The sequence below is a fragment of the Triturus cristatus genome, chromosome 3_1 (assembly GCF_964204655.1).
Source record: "Triturus cristatus chromosome 3_1, aTriCri1.1, whole genome shotgun sequence".
Taxonomy (NCBI): Eukaryota; Metazoa; Chordata; class Amphibia; order Caudata; family Salamandridae; genus Triturus; species Triturus cristatus.
The window spans coordinates 871,714,556-871,729,864 of record NC_140583.1 but is presented as its reverse complement, the minus strand read 5'-3'; the positions used below and the strand labels follow the sequence as shown (position 1 = coordinate 871,729,864).

General features: G+C 49.7%; 1 protein-coding gene across 7 annotated transcripts in view; it reads left to right on the top strand.

Moving 5' to 3' along the window:
* UBR3 (ubiquitin protein ligase E3 component n-recognin 3) overlaps positions 1-15,309 on the top strand; it is a 2,077,978-nt gene that overhangs the window by 982,764 nt on the left and 1,079,905 nt on the right. For all 7 annotated transcript variants that reach the window (XM_085645338.1, XM_085645337.1, XM_085645336.1 and 4 more), the window contains exon 18: positions 12,539-12,677. In XM_085645338.1, the coding sequence (XP_085501464.1) occupies positions 12,539-12,677 (139 nt within the window). The remainder of the gene's footprint in view (positions 1-12,538; positions 12,678-15,309) is intronic.

The following is a 15,309-nucleotide window of genomic DNA, read 5'->3' as shown; positions in this document are numbered from 1 at the left end:
CGTATCTTTGATGTAGATGTTGCAGCCCTAATTCTAACCGGACCTGTGCCAGTGAGGAGGTACGTGGCAGAGAAAATACAGTGTTGTATACCCGAGTTTGGAGGCTGGCCAGGATGTCTTTCCCATGCTGAAGCTTCACTTCTGTAGGCTAAAGTTGGTAAAGATTTTGCTTTAATAATCGCTAAAAGTGGAGTGAACAATGGGCCTTTTAAACTCTTTGATATTGAACAGAAAGCAAATGTTAGGCCTTTTACCTTTTTTAGTTTTGCCTCATTCTGCTTTTGAAAGGTTAATCTATTGTCCAAATATATCTCTAGGTATTTGTAACTACTAACCACTTCCAGTTTTGTGTTGCTGATTTTGAATGGTGATTGTTTGTGGACCCGACTGCTCATAATCATGGCTCTTGTTTTTGTGATGTTTATTTCTAACAAGTTAGTCTTGGCGAAGTTCCCTATTTCGTTGATCTCTCTTTGCCGGCCAATTCTTGTGTGACTTAGGAGCACTATGTCGTCAGCCTAGGATAGGTGTGTAATAGGCAGTGTGCCCAAATGTGGGGGATGCAAGTTGATCTCGTCTGGCCTTGGTAATAGGTCGGCCATGAATATGTTGAACAAGGGTGGCGCTTGGACGCTGCCTTGTTTTAAGCTCTCACTTTTGCAGATTTTTCTGGTAAGCCTCTTTCCATCGGCTATTTTAAGGTGCATCCACGTGTCGGTGTATTGTTCCATTATTGGTCTCAGTTTTGCTTCTGGAAGGTCCCACTGCTTCAACTTGTGCCATATGATGCCTCTGTTGACTCGGGCGAATGCAGCTTTAAAATCAATAAAAGCATAGATACAGATTCTTTCGCTGTCCGATGCTTTTGTCTGCCATTAGACCTAGAGCTAGGACGTTTGTGATGGTACCAGTGCCCCTGTGGAAGTTGGACTGGTTGGTGGGGATTTTTTTGTTACTCTCAGACCAGCTTAATAAGTCTGCCAGGACCAATGATGCGTAATATTTTGCTTCGGCATCTATTAAGGCAATCAGTCGATAATTAGCTAGATCGGTTCGTTCCCCACCATTATATACTGGATTGGTTATTGAACCTCTCCACCTCTCTGGAAGGCTGTTTGTAGTGCCCACTTCATGAAACAGGCGGGACAACGGAGCCCCCCAGTAGTTAGGGTCTTGCATATGTATTGCTTGAGGTATGCCGTTCGGGCCTGATGCCCCATCTAGTGTACCCTTGGCTATGACCTTGGAAATTTCTTCTTCGGAGTATTGTATGAATGATTGATCTATTGCCGTGTTGCTCTTCGAGGTGCTTCCTAACGCTTTAGGGGTCGTAACTTTTCTGTGTGCTCGGTTGTTCTGTTTTTGGGAGCCTGTTAGTTCTATAGGTAATGTTTGGTCTGCAGGAATAGTTGATCTCAACTGTGTTATTGCATTTTGGTCCTTAACAAGAGGGTAGTTTGGAATTTCCTGCACCGCGATCTCCCTCTCAGCTGTTATTGAGAAGGTGGTGATTAGGTGATGTGCCCAAGCTGACTCTGTAACGCAGGAAGCGTTCATTGTTATAGTGAAATCAGTCCTTAAACCAGTTCAGGAGCAGTCAAGTGTAGTTCAATTGAGTCCCAGGATTCAGCAGTCGCTATGAGGCATTTTGCATACATTATAGCTGAATAGACAATCGAGTGACATTGTCTAATGTGTAATCCAGCGGAGGGTCTTATTTTTCAATGAGTCATCGCCTTCGATGGAGCCATGCGGTAGCTGTGGAACTATTACCATGAGGACTGAGTTACCTGTTCTGGTGCGAAAGCTTGTCTGCATTTTCCTTGTAGGGACTAATCCAGAGGGGCCTGGGAGATCATCATTTCAAATCATATTGTCTGCACCTCTCAATCCTCGCAAAGTAGAATGGATAGGTGGAGCTTGAATATTCTCTGACGTGCAGAGAGCATAATGAAATGGAACAGCTCGATTTACAGCACATCTATCCAAGCTGCCATATTGGTTCCAATGATTACTATGAGGAACTGCTCGATGATAGGAAGCAGAATCTTCAAGAGCAGCTGACAGTCTCTTCGTACTCCTGAGACCATGTGGAGCAGATAAACTCGGAGAGTTGTAAAACTGCTGTGACTAATGCACCACGGTCCCTGGCAAATTATGAAGTCTTGACCACGCCCTATAAAATTTGCTTTAGATTTTCAACTTCGTCACTCAGGGAAGATATTAAACCAATTGCTTCATTAAAAGACGAAGGGTCCAGAATGGGAAGGATAGGTGGGAGAGATACGGGGGTGGAAATAGTCTGAGAGTGATAAACCGATGCGGAATCCTCTTACAGGGGGCATACTTATTAGAGCATTCAGCATTAGTATGGACTTGGGAATCCCCCTTTGAAACAAAGGTGGAGGGAGGATTTTTTTGTGAGTCCAGTATATGAAGTTGCACCATGTTATGAGCGGTTTCAGATAAAGATGGATTTTTGCAGGTCTTATGCTTCATTTTGAATAAAAAAAGGAACCTTACCCCCTTCAGCGACTTTCTCTCTGTTCATGTCTTGGTTTCTTTAAGGGGTCTCCACTTCTTTGATTAAGTTATCAGTCTAATTTGTTACGAAGTTAACAGTTTTATCCCTTGACAGTTTGGGAAGTTTCGGTTGAGCAGCTGCACCTACAGGACTAATTTGGGCCTTTGTTTCCCCATTCCTATGTCACAATAAGGAAGTGCAAATAGGTAAAACTGTCCAGGTGCACAGAAACCATGAAGCCTGAGGCCAGAGCCTAGGGGCTTGCCTTGCCTCTTCCTGGCGGTGAGGACTGGCCCGCGCCAAGGGATGACCTCAGGTTCAATATAGTGTTACAGGGGCGGTGGTGGGAAATGGGAATCCTGGGGGAAAAGCAAACTGGGGTTTGCAGTCCCCAGACCGCAAAGCTATCAGCCTCCTGCGCCGCTGTATGACCTCAGGTGCTATATAGCGATATAACGGCCGTGGCTGGAATCAGCAATCGTGGCCCCTCCTTGTGCCAAAGCAAACTGGAGCATGGAGCCCCCAGACCAAGGGCAGCAAATCTCTCCGCGCTGCAGGATGACTTCAGGCGCTATATAGCGCTCTATGGTGCTACTGCAGCGGTGGCGGGAAGTGTTAATCCAGGCCCCTCCTCCTAGTGGCAAAGCAAACTGGGGCTTGGCATCCCCAGACTAAGGGCAGCAAAGCTCTCAGCTAAATTAATGTTGTTGGTATTAGGACTCTGAACTTTACCACTGCTAACCTGTCCTAAAGTGCTCGTTCTCTCTCCCTGAAACATGGTAAAATTGGGCTACACCTCCTTGGCACATTTAATTTACTTATAAGTCCTTAGTATATGGTAAAACGCACACAGGCCCTGTAAATGAAATGCTACTAGTGGGTTTACAGCACTCATTGTGCCACCCACTAAAGTATCCCCTTAAAACATGTCTCAGGCATGCCCTTGAAGCCTGTACTGTTTTAAATTGCATTTCAAACTGGCAAAATAAACCTTTTGCCAGTCATAAACCTTCCTTTTTAATACATGTAAGTCATCCCTAAGGCAGGCCCTAAAGGCCCATAGGGTAGGGTGCATTCCATTTGAAAAGTAGGACATGTAGGTTCACGATTAACATGTCCTGGTAGCGAAAAACACCTAAATTAATTTTTTCACAACTTTAATGCCCTTTTCTCTCCAACTGGATAACGTTGGGTTCCTTTATTACATTCAATAAGTAGTAACTTTGGATTGGGAGCGGATAAAGATGTCAAGTTTGGTCTCAAATGAATTGTAATTTCAAATTCTCTTTAATGGTAATGTTAGATTTTAATTCTGAAAACCCCACTTTTAGAAATTTGCCTTTTCTTGCCATAACTATTTTTGTGCCTGCTGCCAATGTCCTGGGTCACATGACTGGGAATGGCTTTGCTGTTGGGCTTTGAGCATTCCTCCCAGACAGTGACAAGAGGAGGAAGCAGATGTGGGCATGAGGCTAAGGGCGGAGCTGTTTCCTGCCCCACTTACACTTCAAAGGGCTTTGCATCTAGAAAACACAACAGACCTGACACTAGCCTTTTGTCATCCCATATTTCTTGGAGCTTTGGCAAGGGAAGGGAGGATATTTCAAGAACCAGATGTGGAAGTAGGCCAGGGTGTTGCACACGCACGCACACACACACACTTCATACACTCCTGGACCTATGGAAGATTTCAGAAGTACTGCCCTGGTGCTTGAAGGATAACCTTGCTGCTTGAAGGTGAACTGGGCTATCTCCTTAAACCCAGGACCATCAGAAGTGACTCCAAGGGGTAGTTGCATAGCCTCCTCTGTGAGCAACAGAAACACCTTGGTAGTGGTGGTGTTGGTGGTCCTGTTCCTGCCTAACCCTATAACTGGGGACTTATAACACATTTCACCAAAAACTTCCTGGAGAACCAACAGACGTCTGAGACCTACTTGTCAGATGATCTGCCCAAGGTGCATTGCTGGTTGGCCTGACTTTGTAGTAGCTACTGCTATGTTCTTCTCTGCAGCAGCAAATTTTGTTCAGAGGTACCTCTTGGCAATGGTGTCTTGCCTCGTGGAACCCTCCTCGGCTACAACCTGCAGCTTCGTCCTGCTGGAGTTTTTCGACTTCCAAAAAGTTGTCTAAGTCCAGAGGTGCAAAAATTCACGGGTCGACAGTGACCAGCTCCACAGTAACTACCTCCTCAGCCTGTACATCCAACCTTTCCTCCTGTGAGCTTTTTCCCTCCATTGTTGATGACTTCACTGAGACTGTGTCCAGCGGCTGCCCTGTGATGACTACAACTTCTTGGACACAGCCTGCTGCCTTGCCCGGCTGAACTCTACCTTCTACTGGACTTTATTTCAGGATTTTTTCCAAAGTCCGAAGGTAAGCCGATACCAGCACAATCCACCCCTTGATGGCAAACCCTTCTCCTTCGCGGTTACCCCTAACTTTTGACTTGACACTAGCCTTGCATGACTAAATACCCGTGGTCAGCGCTTTGATCTTTTAGGTGCTAGATTTCACTCATACTTTTAAAAATTCATAACTCTGGTACTGCGGATTGGAGTAAATTCGTTCTGGTGTCATTTTACTTATTAAACATTTCTTCATTTCTAAATCGGTTTGGGATTTTTCATGTGTTGTGTTTTCACTTTATTACTGTTTGTGTGCTGTGTAAATACTTTACATAGTGCTTCTAAGTTATGCCTGACTACTTTTGTGCCAGGCTAATAGAGGGTTAAGCACAGGTTAACTTAGTGACTTTTGCCTTTCACCCTGACCAGGATTGTGGTTCTTACTTGAGTAGGGTTTTCACCCACCTCAATCAATAACCCAGTTTATTACACCATCTGACATAATATTGATGCACAAAGAAACTAGTCCCAAAGTCAAAGTTTGTGTCCAGTTAATCAAGCAGGTTGAACTTCAGTGGTCAGTAAACGGGTGGCACTAGATACAACTTAGAGCAGTGGTAAGTTAAAAAGGCACTAGACAGAGCTGAGGTGAAGATGGTTACAGCATACGTTAGTCTTCAGAGACAGTATTCAAGCAAGGGGTCTACTGGAATTATACTAGACGCTCACAGTTTGTTCCTTGAGTTACCAAATTTTAGGGGCTAATATATTGTGATATACATTTCTGGACAGCAGGAACATTCATGGTTCCTGGAGAATTTCGTGGGCCCACAAGTGTTTACTTAGATCTGAGAAACTGGGGGTTATGATCAAGTTTATGGGTGCCTTTGGAATGAAAGCTCTTCTGCACCATAGGTCATAATATTTTTTTTTTTTTTTTTTTTTTTTTTTTTGAAAAAGTTTTATTGAACAATAATTCGGTTACAAGTATGGGCCTACAACCACCCGGGCCGGCCGCTAGGTACATAAGGAAATATACACATATCAAGGCTGCAGTCCGTTCCCAGGGCACTGCCCCGCAGTGGCTCAAGATAGTTCTCGAAGAACAGCAAGTGTCAGTCCAACAGGAACAGAAACAAAAGGAAAAACAATAAAAACAAAAGGCGAGTTACGAGGGATACCAGTGCGGTTCAGGCTCCCCCCGGGAAACTCCAGTCAGAACATTTGAGCAATCCGCTAAAGAGAGGAGTACCGGGAGGCCGGGGACGGAGGGGGGGGGGGAAGGGGGTCAAGGGAGATGAACGTCCATATGTAGTTGTTACAAAAAGCGCCAGGAGCCGTCAAGGGTCAGGGGGACATGGCGATATCAGTGTCTACCAGGGGGGGCGTACAGATGCCTCCGCGATACGCATTCCATTGACCCCAAATTCTACCCCATGCCCCCGGCTTGCCACGGGCCACATACACTGTCTTCTCCCGAAACATACACCAGTCCATATTCTCCTTCCATACTGACACGGTGGGCGGCCGTTGAGCGCCCCAAAGTTGCGCTATATCCCTCTTGGCAATCATGTTCCCTAGGGCCGCCCACCGAGTCTGAGCCGCGTTGTAGTCATTGGGCTCCCACACATTCAGGACACAGCGACGCACCTCCGGCAGCAGCACAACCCCGGTGACCTGTCCCATAACCGTGTGGACCCGGCGCCAGTAGTCCGCCACCTCGCGGCACTCCCAAAGGATATGAAGAAAGGTGGCGTTGAGCCCGCAGCCTCGTTTACAGAGCCCGTCGTCGGAAAATCCCATCGCGACCAAGCGCGGACCCGTAACATACACCCGGTGGAGAATCTTGAGCTGTACCAACCGGAGACGAGCCGGAATGGCAACCTCCTTGGGGGACGACAGTGCAGACTGCCAGTCTTCGTCGTCCAATTCGACCCCATCCCCAGTCCAAGCCTCCCGAAGGCGCACCAGGAGATCCGCCCGGTGATTAATCAATTTTTTACAAATTAAAGAAATAGTACTATCAGGGACATGTCCGTCAAGTACGCGGTCCTCGAGGGGCGAGGAAACAGGGATCTTGGTCCCCTCCCCGAAGACCGAGAGCAGGGCGTGTCGAACCTGGGCGTAGCGGAAGAACTCCCTGTCGGTCAGCTCGTATTCGGCCTGGAGCACCGCGAAAGTCTTGACCGCGCCCTTGTGCCACAGGTCTCCCACTTTGCTAATACCAATCGTGTCCCACTGGTCAAACCCCTTGGTGGTCCACAAGCTGCCCAGGCGGTCGGAGGCAAACAAGGGAGTAGCACATGTCATTCGCTCACTCCAGCCCATGGCCGCAGTGGCAGCCCTCCAGGTCCGCACAGCAATCTTAGTAGGACCCGTAAGGGTCCGGTCAGCCAGGCGGGAATAAAGTGCCCTGTTGTAGTTCCCGCCGGGAAGCAGGAACTTGTCCATCTCATACGCCGGATTCAAGCCGGGCGCATACGTGGCGTGGTTAATGGCAGATAGCTGCGAGGCCCAATAGTACCTGCGAATGTCAGGAAGCGCGATGCCCCCGTCATACCAGGGGAGAGTGAGCTTGGCAAGAGCAATACGCGCCCGGCCGTTCCACACCAGTCTCCTCTGCAGGCTCTCCACCTCCCGAAAGTAGGCCACTGGGATAACGTCGAAGGAGTTCTGGAGTGCATAGAGGAACCTGGGAAGGGACATCATTTTAAACAGCGCGGCCCGACCCAGCGGGGACAGGGGCAGCCTGCACCACCGGGCCGTGTCCTCACGCAGTCGCCGAAGTGGACGCAGAAGATTCTGTTCGTAGCGAGCCACCGGGTCCAGCGAAACGTATATCCCCAGGTACTTAAAGCCGCTCAGAGATATTTGAACCGGGAGCCGAGGCGGCAGGAGAGGAGGACCACCAGCGATGGGATAAACGCAGGATTTAGACCAATTGATCGTGAGACCCGAATTGTTCCCAAAGGAGGTCAGAACGTCAAAGAGGACGTTGAGTGACTGCCGCGGTGAGGTGAGATACAGGAGAATGTCGTCCGCATATAGCGAGACCCGATCTTCAAAGCCCGGGCCCCACCGGATCCCTCTAAGCGAGGGCTCCCAACGGAGCCAGGCAGCGAGTGGCTCCAGGGCAAGAGCAAAAAGCAACGGGGACAACGGGCACCCCTGCCTCGTGCCCCTGCCGAGGGCAAAGGGCCGAGAGACCCGCCCATTCACCACCACTTGAGCCATGGGTCCCGTGTAAAGGAGCCTCACCCAGCCAATAAATCCCTCTCCAAAGCCGAATTTATCCAAGACGGCCCAGAGGAATGGCCACTCAATAGTGTCAAATGCCATCGTGGCATCCAAAGAAACCAGCACGGCCGGTTCGGTGAGGAGCTCCGCCCTGGCGAGGACCCCGTGCAGACGCCGCAAGTTAAGAGCGGTGTTGCGGTGCGGGATAAAGCCGCATTGGTCCGGATGAATAAGGTCGCACACGACACTCAACAATCGATTGGCCAGGACTTTCGCCAGGATTTTAGGCTCCGCATTGAGCAGTGAAATAGGCCGGTAAGAGGTACAGCGGTCACGCGGCTTGCCCTCCTTGGGGAGAACGACTATAGTGGCCAAGCGCTGGTCGGCCGGGAGGGAACCCGCCGCAAGAGAGTCGCGGAACATGCGGCTGAGGAAGGGCGCAAGCTTATCAGGACGCAATTTGTATAGTTCAATGGGCAGACCATTAGGACCCATAGCCTTGCCCGAGCGAAGGGAACGAATCGCGGTCGCTATTTCATCCGACGATAAGGGGGCGTCCAGCCGCTCCCGGTCCTCAACGGACAGGCCGGGCAGAGCAATATCTCTCAGTAGGAGGCGAGAGTCATCCTCGTCCCTGTCAGTCACCGGGGAGTACACCGCCCGGAGGTGGTCAGCGAAGCATTCCACAATCTCATCCGGCTCAGTCACACACACACCATCCGCAGCACGCAACTCGGGGACCACACGATTCACTCTCTCCTTTTTGTCCAGCCATGCAATCAACTTTCCCGCCTTGTCCCCCGCGTCATACAATCGGCCCTGCTGCTCCCTATACATAGTTTTGGCCGCGTCAGTGACCAGGGACCTATATTCGAACTGTTTCAGGCTAAGGGCATGTAGCCCGTCCGGAGTAACATTCGCCTCCAAGGCCGACTCCAGCCCCGAGATGTCAGTCTCCAGCTTCACCACCGCCTCGCTCCTAACCTTCTTGGCCACCACTATCTGGGCGAGGGCGTGTCCACGTATAACAGTTTTAAAGGCTTCCCAAAGGGACAACGCAGACGACACCGACCCCTCGTTTTCACTGAAGTATTGGTCCATGGCCTTAACCAGGCTGTCACGAATCACAGGGTCCCGCAGGTACCAGGGGTTAATGGGAGCTATCCGCCCTGCGGACCGCGACCCGGTGTCAAAGACAAGCCACAGCTGAGAATGGTCGGAGATACCACGCGCCAGGTGTCTGACCTCTCGAATCCGACCAGTCTGCGCCGCGGGCATAAGGAAGTAGTCTAACCTGGAGAGACTCCCATGCGCCCCCGAATGAAAGGTGAACTGGCACTGGGTCGGATGCATTAGTCTCCAACCATCCACCAAGCCGAAGGTCTCCAACATCCCACCCAGCCATGACTGGGCAGCGGGGAGGGTCCTCGGTGGGTGACGATCCAGTTCACCCGAAACCACAGAATTAAAGTCCCCGCCCATGAGCAGGAGGCCGTCCGGGAGGTCAAGCAGCATTCGACCCAAATCAGTAAAGGTGGAGTTCTGGAGGCCCGGGGGGACGTAGACTGAAACCAGGGTAAGGGGCTGCCCCTCCCACCTCCCAATCAGACACACATAGCGCCCTCTGTCATCCGAGACTATCCTCGTGATCTCCACCGGAAGGGAGGCTCGCAGGAGAATGCCCACCCCCCTGGAGCCAGTTGTGAAACCAGAATGGGCTACGAGGCGGTATCCCCCCCTGTTCATCGCATGGCAGACATTGCCGACCAAATGCGTCTCCTGGAGAAACACCACATCAGGAGTCAAACGACGCAAATATTGCAGTACAACACCCCGCTTAATGCGGTCCCCCAACCCATTGACGTTCCACGACATAAGCCTCAACCCGTCTCCCCCCATACCCTCCAATGGGTCAAGAGGCCCCCAGCCCGCAGCACCGCTCCCAAATATGGATAAAAATCAATACCTCGCCCTGTAAACAAAAAACACACAACTAAACAACCCCTCTTCCCCCCCAACCCCACCCCAAGTCCAACGCCCCCCACCCTGCACCCCTGCGGGCCAAAGACCCCCCCCAACTTGCAGTGTGCCTGTCGCCCCACTAACCCCATTCTACAAAAAGACCCCGGAGGAGGAAAGGGACCCGAACCCGCCCGCACCCCTCACGGGTCCTGGTAAAACACAGTATGCAAAAGAAGTAAGACCCAACTGTACAGTGCAAAACCGCAAAAGCAAGGACCAAAGGTCAGTCTAAGGGGACCCGTCACCTGCGGTGCCCCCAGAGGGCCCGGGCCGGCCACCCCCGTCCGGCAGCGAGTCCAGCCAGTCACTTGCGGCCACAGGAGTGTCAAAAAAGGCTGTCCGCTCTCCATGCTCCACTCGAAGTTTCGCCGGGTAGAGCATCGAATACTTCAGGCCTAGCTCGCGGAGACGGCGCTTCACCCCCTGGAATCCCATCCGCTGTTTCTGGACCAGTTGCGTGAAGTCCGGGTAAAAGTTGATGGTCGAGTTCTCGTAGCGGACCGGGCCACGGGTCCGTGAAGCCTGCAGAATAGCATCGCGGTCCCTGTAGTGGAACAGTTTAGCCACGATAGGCCTCGGGAGGGCCCCCGGCCGCGGCCGGCCGCCCGGAACTCGATGGGCCCGCTCCACAGCGAAGAATTTGCTTAGGCCAACCGGGGACAACTGTTGCAGGATAAGTTCCTCGACCACGAGGTCCACCGGGCGGCTGTCGGAGGACTCCGGTACCCCAATGATACGGATATTGTTGCGTCGGGCACGTCCCTCGAAGTCCTCAAGCCGCCGGGCCATATGGTCGTTGACCACTCTAATGTCCCCAAGCGCGGCCCGCAGATCCGACACCTCCGCACCCAGGGTGGAGGTCCGTGTATCAAGGGCCTGGACCTTCTCGTTGGTTTTAGAGAGGTCGGCCCGAATCAGGGTGACGTCGATCGCGACAGTGTCGATCTTACGGGCCAGGGCCTCATATTGCGTCGCGATAGTTTCCCTGATGCCCTCGATGGCACCCATAATGTCCTGTAGGGAAGGTTCCGCAGCGACGGTCGTGCCTCCCCCCGCAGCATCCGGGGAAAGGCCAGCAGCGCCAGGGGACCCCCTGCCCTGGGTATAGCGGTCCATGTTGTTGCTCTGGACCGCTCCCCCGCGCAGTGAAGCCTTGGTCTTGCGCCCCTCCGGACCCCCTTTGCCCGCCATGTGAGTGCAGTCACTCAATGGGACCTCCGATCAAGGGGTGCGCGGGTGCCAGCGAAAGGACCACAAACTGTCGGTGTAGGGGTCGGAGGCGTCAGACCCGCCAGTAGCAGATGGAAGCAAACCTCGGGCAGAGGCCCAGGAGGCACCTCGCCACCTCGAGCACGCACGCCAGCTGATCTCCTGAAGGCCAAAACCGAAACCGAAAGTGCTGAATCGGTAACTGGCACCGCGCTGAGGCCGCTGTTGTTCAATTGCAGCCCGGCCCCACGGGTCACCTTCACCCCGGCCACCTCCGTCGGGTGGGTCCCAAAAGTTCCGGCGACGATAACTCAGGATTCCCAGGTCCGATTAGAGTTTTGAAAAGAGATATATAGTCAGCTGGTCTTCATCTCTCAGATTCCATACACCAAATCAGGATATTCTCAGGATTTATTCCGAGGAGCAGAAAGGGTCCGGGGAGCCCTGTGCTCACGCGACCATCTTGGATGCGCGCTAGGCTCCTCCTCCATAGGTCATAATATTGAAGGTTCCAAAGGTTCCAGAATGAGTGTGATGTGCTGCAGCCTGTCTCACACTTCGAGAGAAACTCAAATGGGAAGGAAACCCTTGTTTCTCTCATAGTGTAGGAAGGCTCACCACACACCAGCCTGGCTTTGAACGTCTCCTGCACTTACTCGAATAGGTGGATTTTCAGATGTCCTCCTGTTTGATCACAGCCTCCTGAGCTGCAAGGTATTCATGGTTCCTGGGTATCTTGCTTAATTGAGGGGTTTCCCATGCAATACTTAAGTCGCCTGGGTATTGCTGTTTGCCCTTCTTGTCAGGGTGAGGCACTAAAAGTAACTACAATACCATGATAGTCGTTGTTAAGCAATTTCATTTTTTCCTTTTACTCATAATCTCTTCCCAGTTTCTCTTTATGTCTGTGTTGCTCTTTCCATTGACGTGTACATTCCTGGTTATGTGACTGGAAAACGTAAAAGAATTGATGTTGTGAAAGATATATTATGCCTTCTGGACTTATCTTCTTTCCTACGTTTCTAGGTACAGCGGAGGATGGGAAGTAATTGTAGCCGTGTAGCTTTATCCTTATTATGGTTTCCCTGTGGATGTAGCCTCTTAATAGAAACTACTTCTTTGTCGTCTCATTTGATTTGCCAAATCTAATATTCCATCAGTAGCAGTTATGCCTTTTTCTTAATCTGTAGTTCACATACCAGAAAACCCTAATCCAAAAAGTGGTATTTTACCTGGAAGTACTGGTTTTGAATCGGTGTTATCTGCTGTGGCTGATTTCAAAGCTCCTGTGTTTGAACCTGGAGGTTCCATGCAGCAGGGGATGTACACCCCCAAAGGTATTTCTATATATAAGCAAAATGCTTCTCTTGTTATTGTGATTTCCATTAAGGGTTTCTGAATTATTATTATATTTAAATGAAAATGTAATCCATGATCCCGGGACTGTTAAATACCTATTAAGTGCAAGAAATTAAGGCAAATAATGGAATGTTAAAATATTTAGTGATGTGGGAACTTAAAGTACTGTTGCTGCGATTTCTCTTTCTTTTCAGATATATGTATCCTCTTCACTCATTTGTTGTAACAATAGATGCCAATTTTTTTTTTTTTTTAGTATAAATAGCTCTTTGTACTGGCATGTTGTGGATCACTAAGCACTTAGAGGTTTGGCAGATAAAGAACAGACACAACACTGATTGTGTACCCTCAAGCAATTACTTTAGTCTAATGGGAGAGTTCAGATGAAAATTGAGGTCTCATTGTTTCAGAATCGAGCTCCAAGCATCTATGTTGCATCTCATTCCCGGGAAGAATCTTGGTTATTGTTTAAGCTTACTTAATGTTTTCTCTGTAGGTTCCATTTGCCTGTTAAGAGTGTGTTGTCCGGTCCTGTTGCTCTTATGCTCTTGTCTCCTTAATAAGCATGGCATTTCCATCGCTGTTTCTTTTCCATTTTAACTGAGAAGCCCAAGTGCATGTTTTCAGCCTTCTCGCCAGAGTATTTGCACTACTTACCCCTTTTATCTGAAGGACCTCATTTGCAGATTTTTAGAAATCCCTTTTTACAGGAGGGTTTGGAAGTGCATTCCCACCCTTACAATCTAAAATTCTGCACATGATCCCTAAAGCATTGACTTTCTATTCTTAGTCTTGTTTGGGACAGTTTTCAAACCATACAAGAGGCGACAAAACTATCATTTGAGTCCAGATATCAAGGGCAGAGCACTCCCAATTTTGTAACCTGGTCTCAAGTAGAGAATGATCCTCACTTTTCTGTGTCCGTTGCTGGCGCCGGGACACCTCCGTTGGGGGTAGCCGAGCGCTTTACAAGCTACAAAATAAATAAATCAATTTGCATTTTGGACCATGTGCCTTCTTTTTTAGGTCTCCCTAACCAAACAGAGTATTTGCTGTCTGTTGCAAGACATATTGTTAGCTTACAGTGGGGTCAAAGTTCACCCATTGCTGACCATTGGTTGGCTTCGTTGTCAATGAATGAATGAATGGTTTAACATAACGCGCACAACTCACTCCAACCGGGGTATCTCGGCTCAACGACAGTGCAGTAAAGCCAGAAAGAAACCAGTTCTAAAACAATGAAGTTTTTAGTGCTTTCCTGAAAGTGTGATAGTCTCGGCAGGTTCTAACAGCGAGAGGCAGTTTGTTCTAGAGGGTGGGGCCAAATGAGAAAAGGACCTGCCACCACATGTAGATAGACAAATGTGCAGGACTGACAGTAGCTCTTTCTCACTGGAGCGTAGACTTCTAGCGGGATTATAGCGTTTAAGCTTCTGAGATATATATTCAGAGCCTTTGCCCAACCAGGCTTTGTAGGTTAAACAGCACAGTTTGAAAGTCATCCTTTTCTTTACTGGCAACCACAAGAGATTTTTATGAGGGGCACAGAGGACGTTCTGAACGGTCGATTACAATTCAGCTGTTCTGTTGTGTTTTGCACGGCTTGCAATTTTGACAATAAGGACTCATTGGCAGATGTCAGTAGCGCATTGCCTTTATCCTTCCTGGCCGATAGTGGAGAGATGGAAATGCCTTCTTGAGTAAACATAGTATGTGGAAACAGGAGCCCAGAGTAGATAGGACTTGTTCTTTCATTTTACGCCCCAGATCTAACTTGACCGCCAGATTTTTAACGACCTTGCTAGGGATAAGGACCACTTATTTTCTTGCTTCCTATTTGTTAGCTTGTGTGGCCTTTCCTTCCTCGTCTTATATTTGTCCCTCCCCTGTAGAATGGTCCCATTATCTGTGTCCTGCCACTGCTCATTTTTTATGTGCTAATGTTTTTCCCTTTTGTTTAAGCACTGTACAAGAGTGCATATTTTCCAGCTGTATCCCTAGTCTGCTTCTCTTCCCCACTTTGTGGTCTGTGTCGCTGTCCCTTGCCCGTGTTCATCTCTTGTCTCCTCCATTTACTCTCATCTCACTCGTTTTTCCTACCCCCCAACAATGCTTGCTTCCCTCCCACTCTTGACTTACTACCCCGTGACCTGCACCCCATGTTGATTCTTCCACCCTCATTTTGCTTTCCCTGCTTTCCCTGCGTCCATAATCAGTGATTCCACCCCTCCCCTCTCTAAAGCTTCTGCCCCCGCCCACCACACTCCACGTTGTTGTCTCTCACCTGTGTTTCTCCGTTTGCACTTGTCTCCCGAAAAATTTGTTTCCTTTTAGGGGCCTCTTTGAGTTTCTAATAGTGCATCCCAATATATTACTCAACAAACCGATCAGTTGCGGCCTGCATGGCTCGAGGTGAGGGGGCAGATGCGGGGTGTCGCAGGAGAGAAGAGGGATTGCGGAGGGAGGGGGAGTCGTGGGAGGGAGTCATAATTTTTAAAAAAACAACAACAAAAAACGTAACTTTAGGCTGGGTCCCACGTCTTCTCTGCTCCTGTTCTCCTGCGTCCGACAGGAACAGGAAGCAGGCAGCCAGGCTCCCTCCCCTAAGCC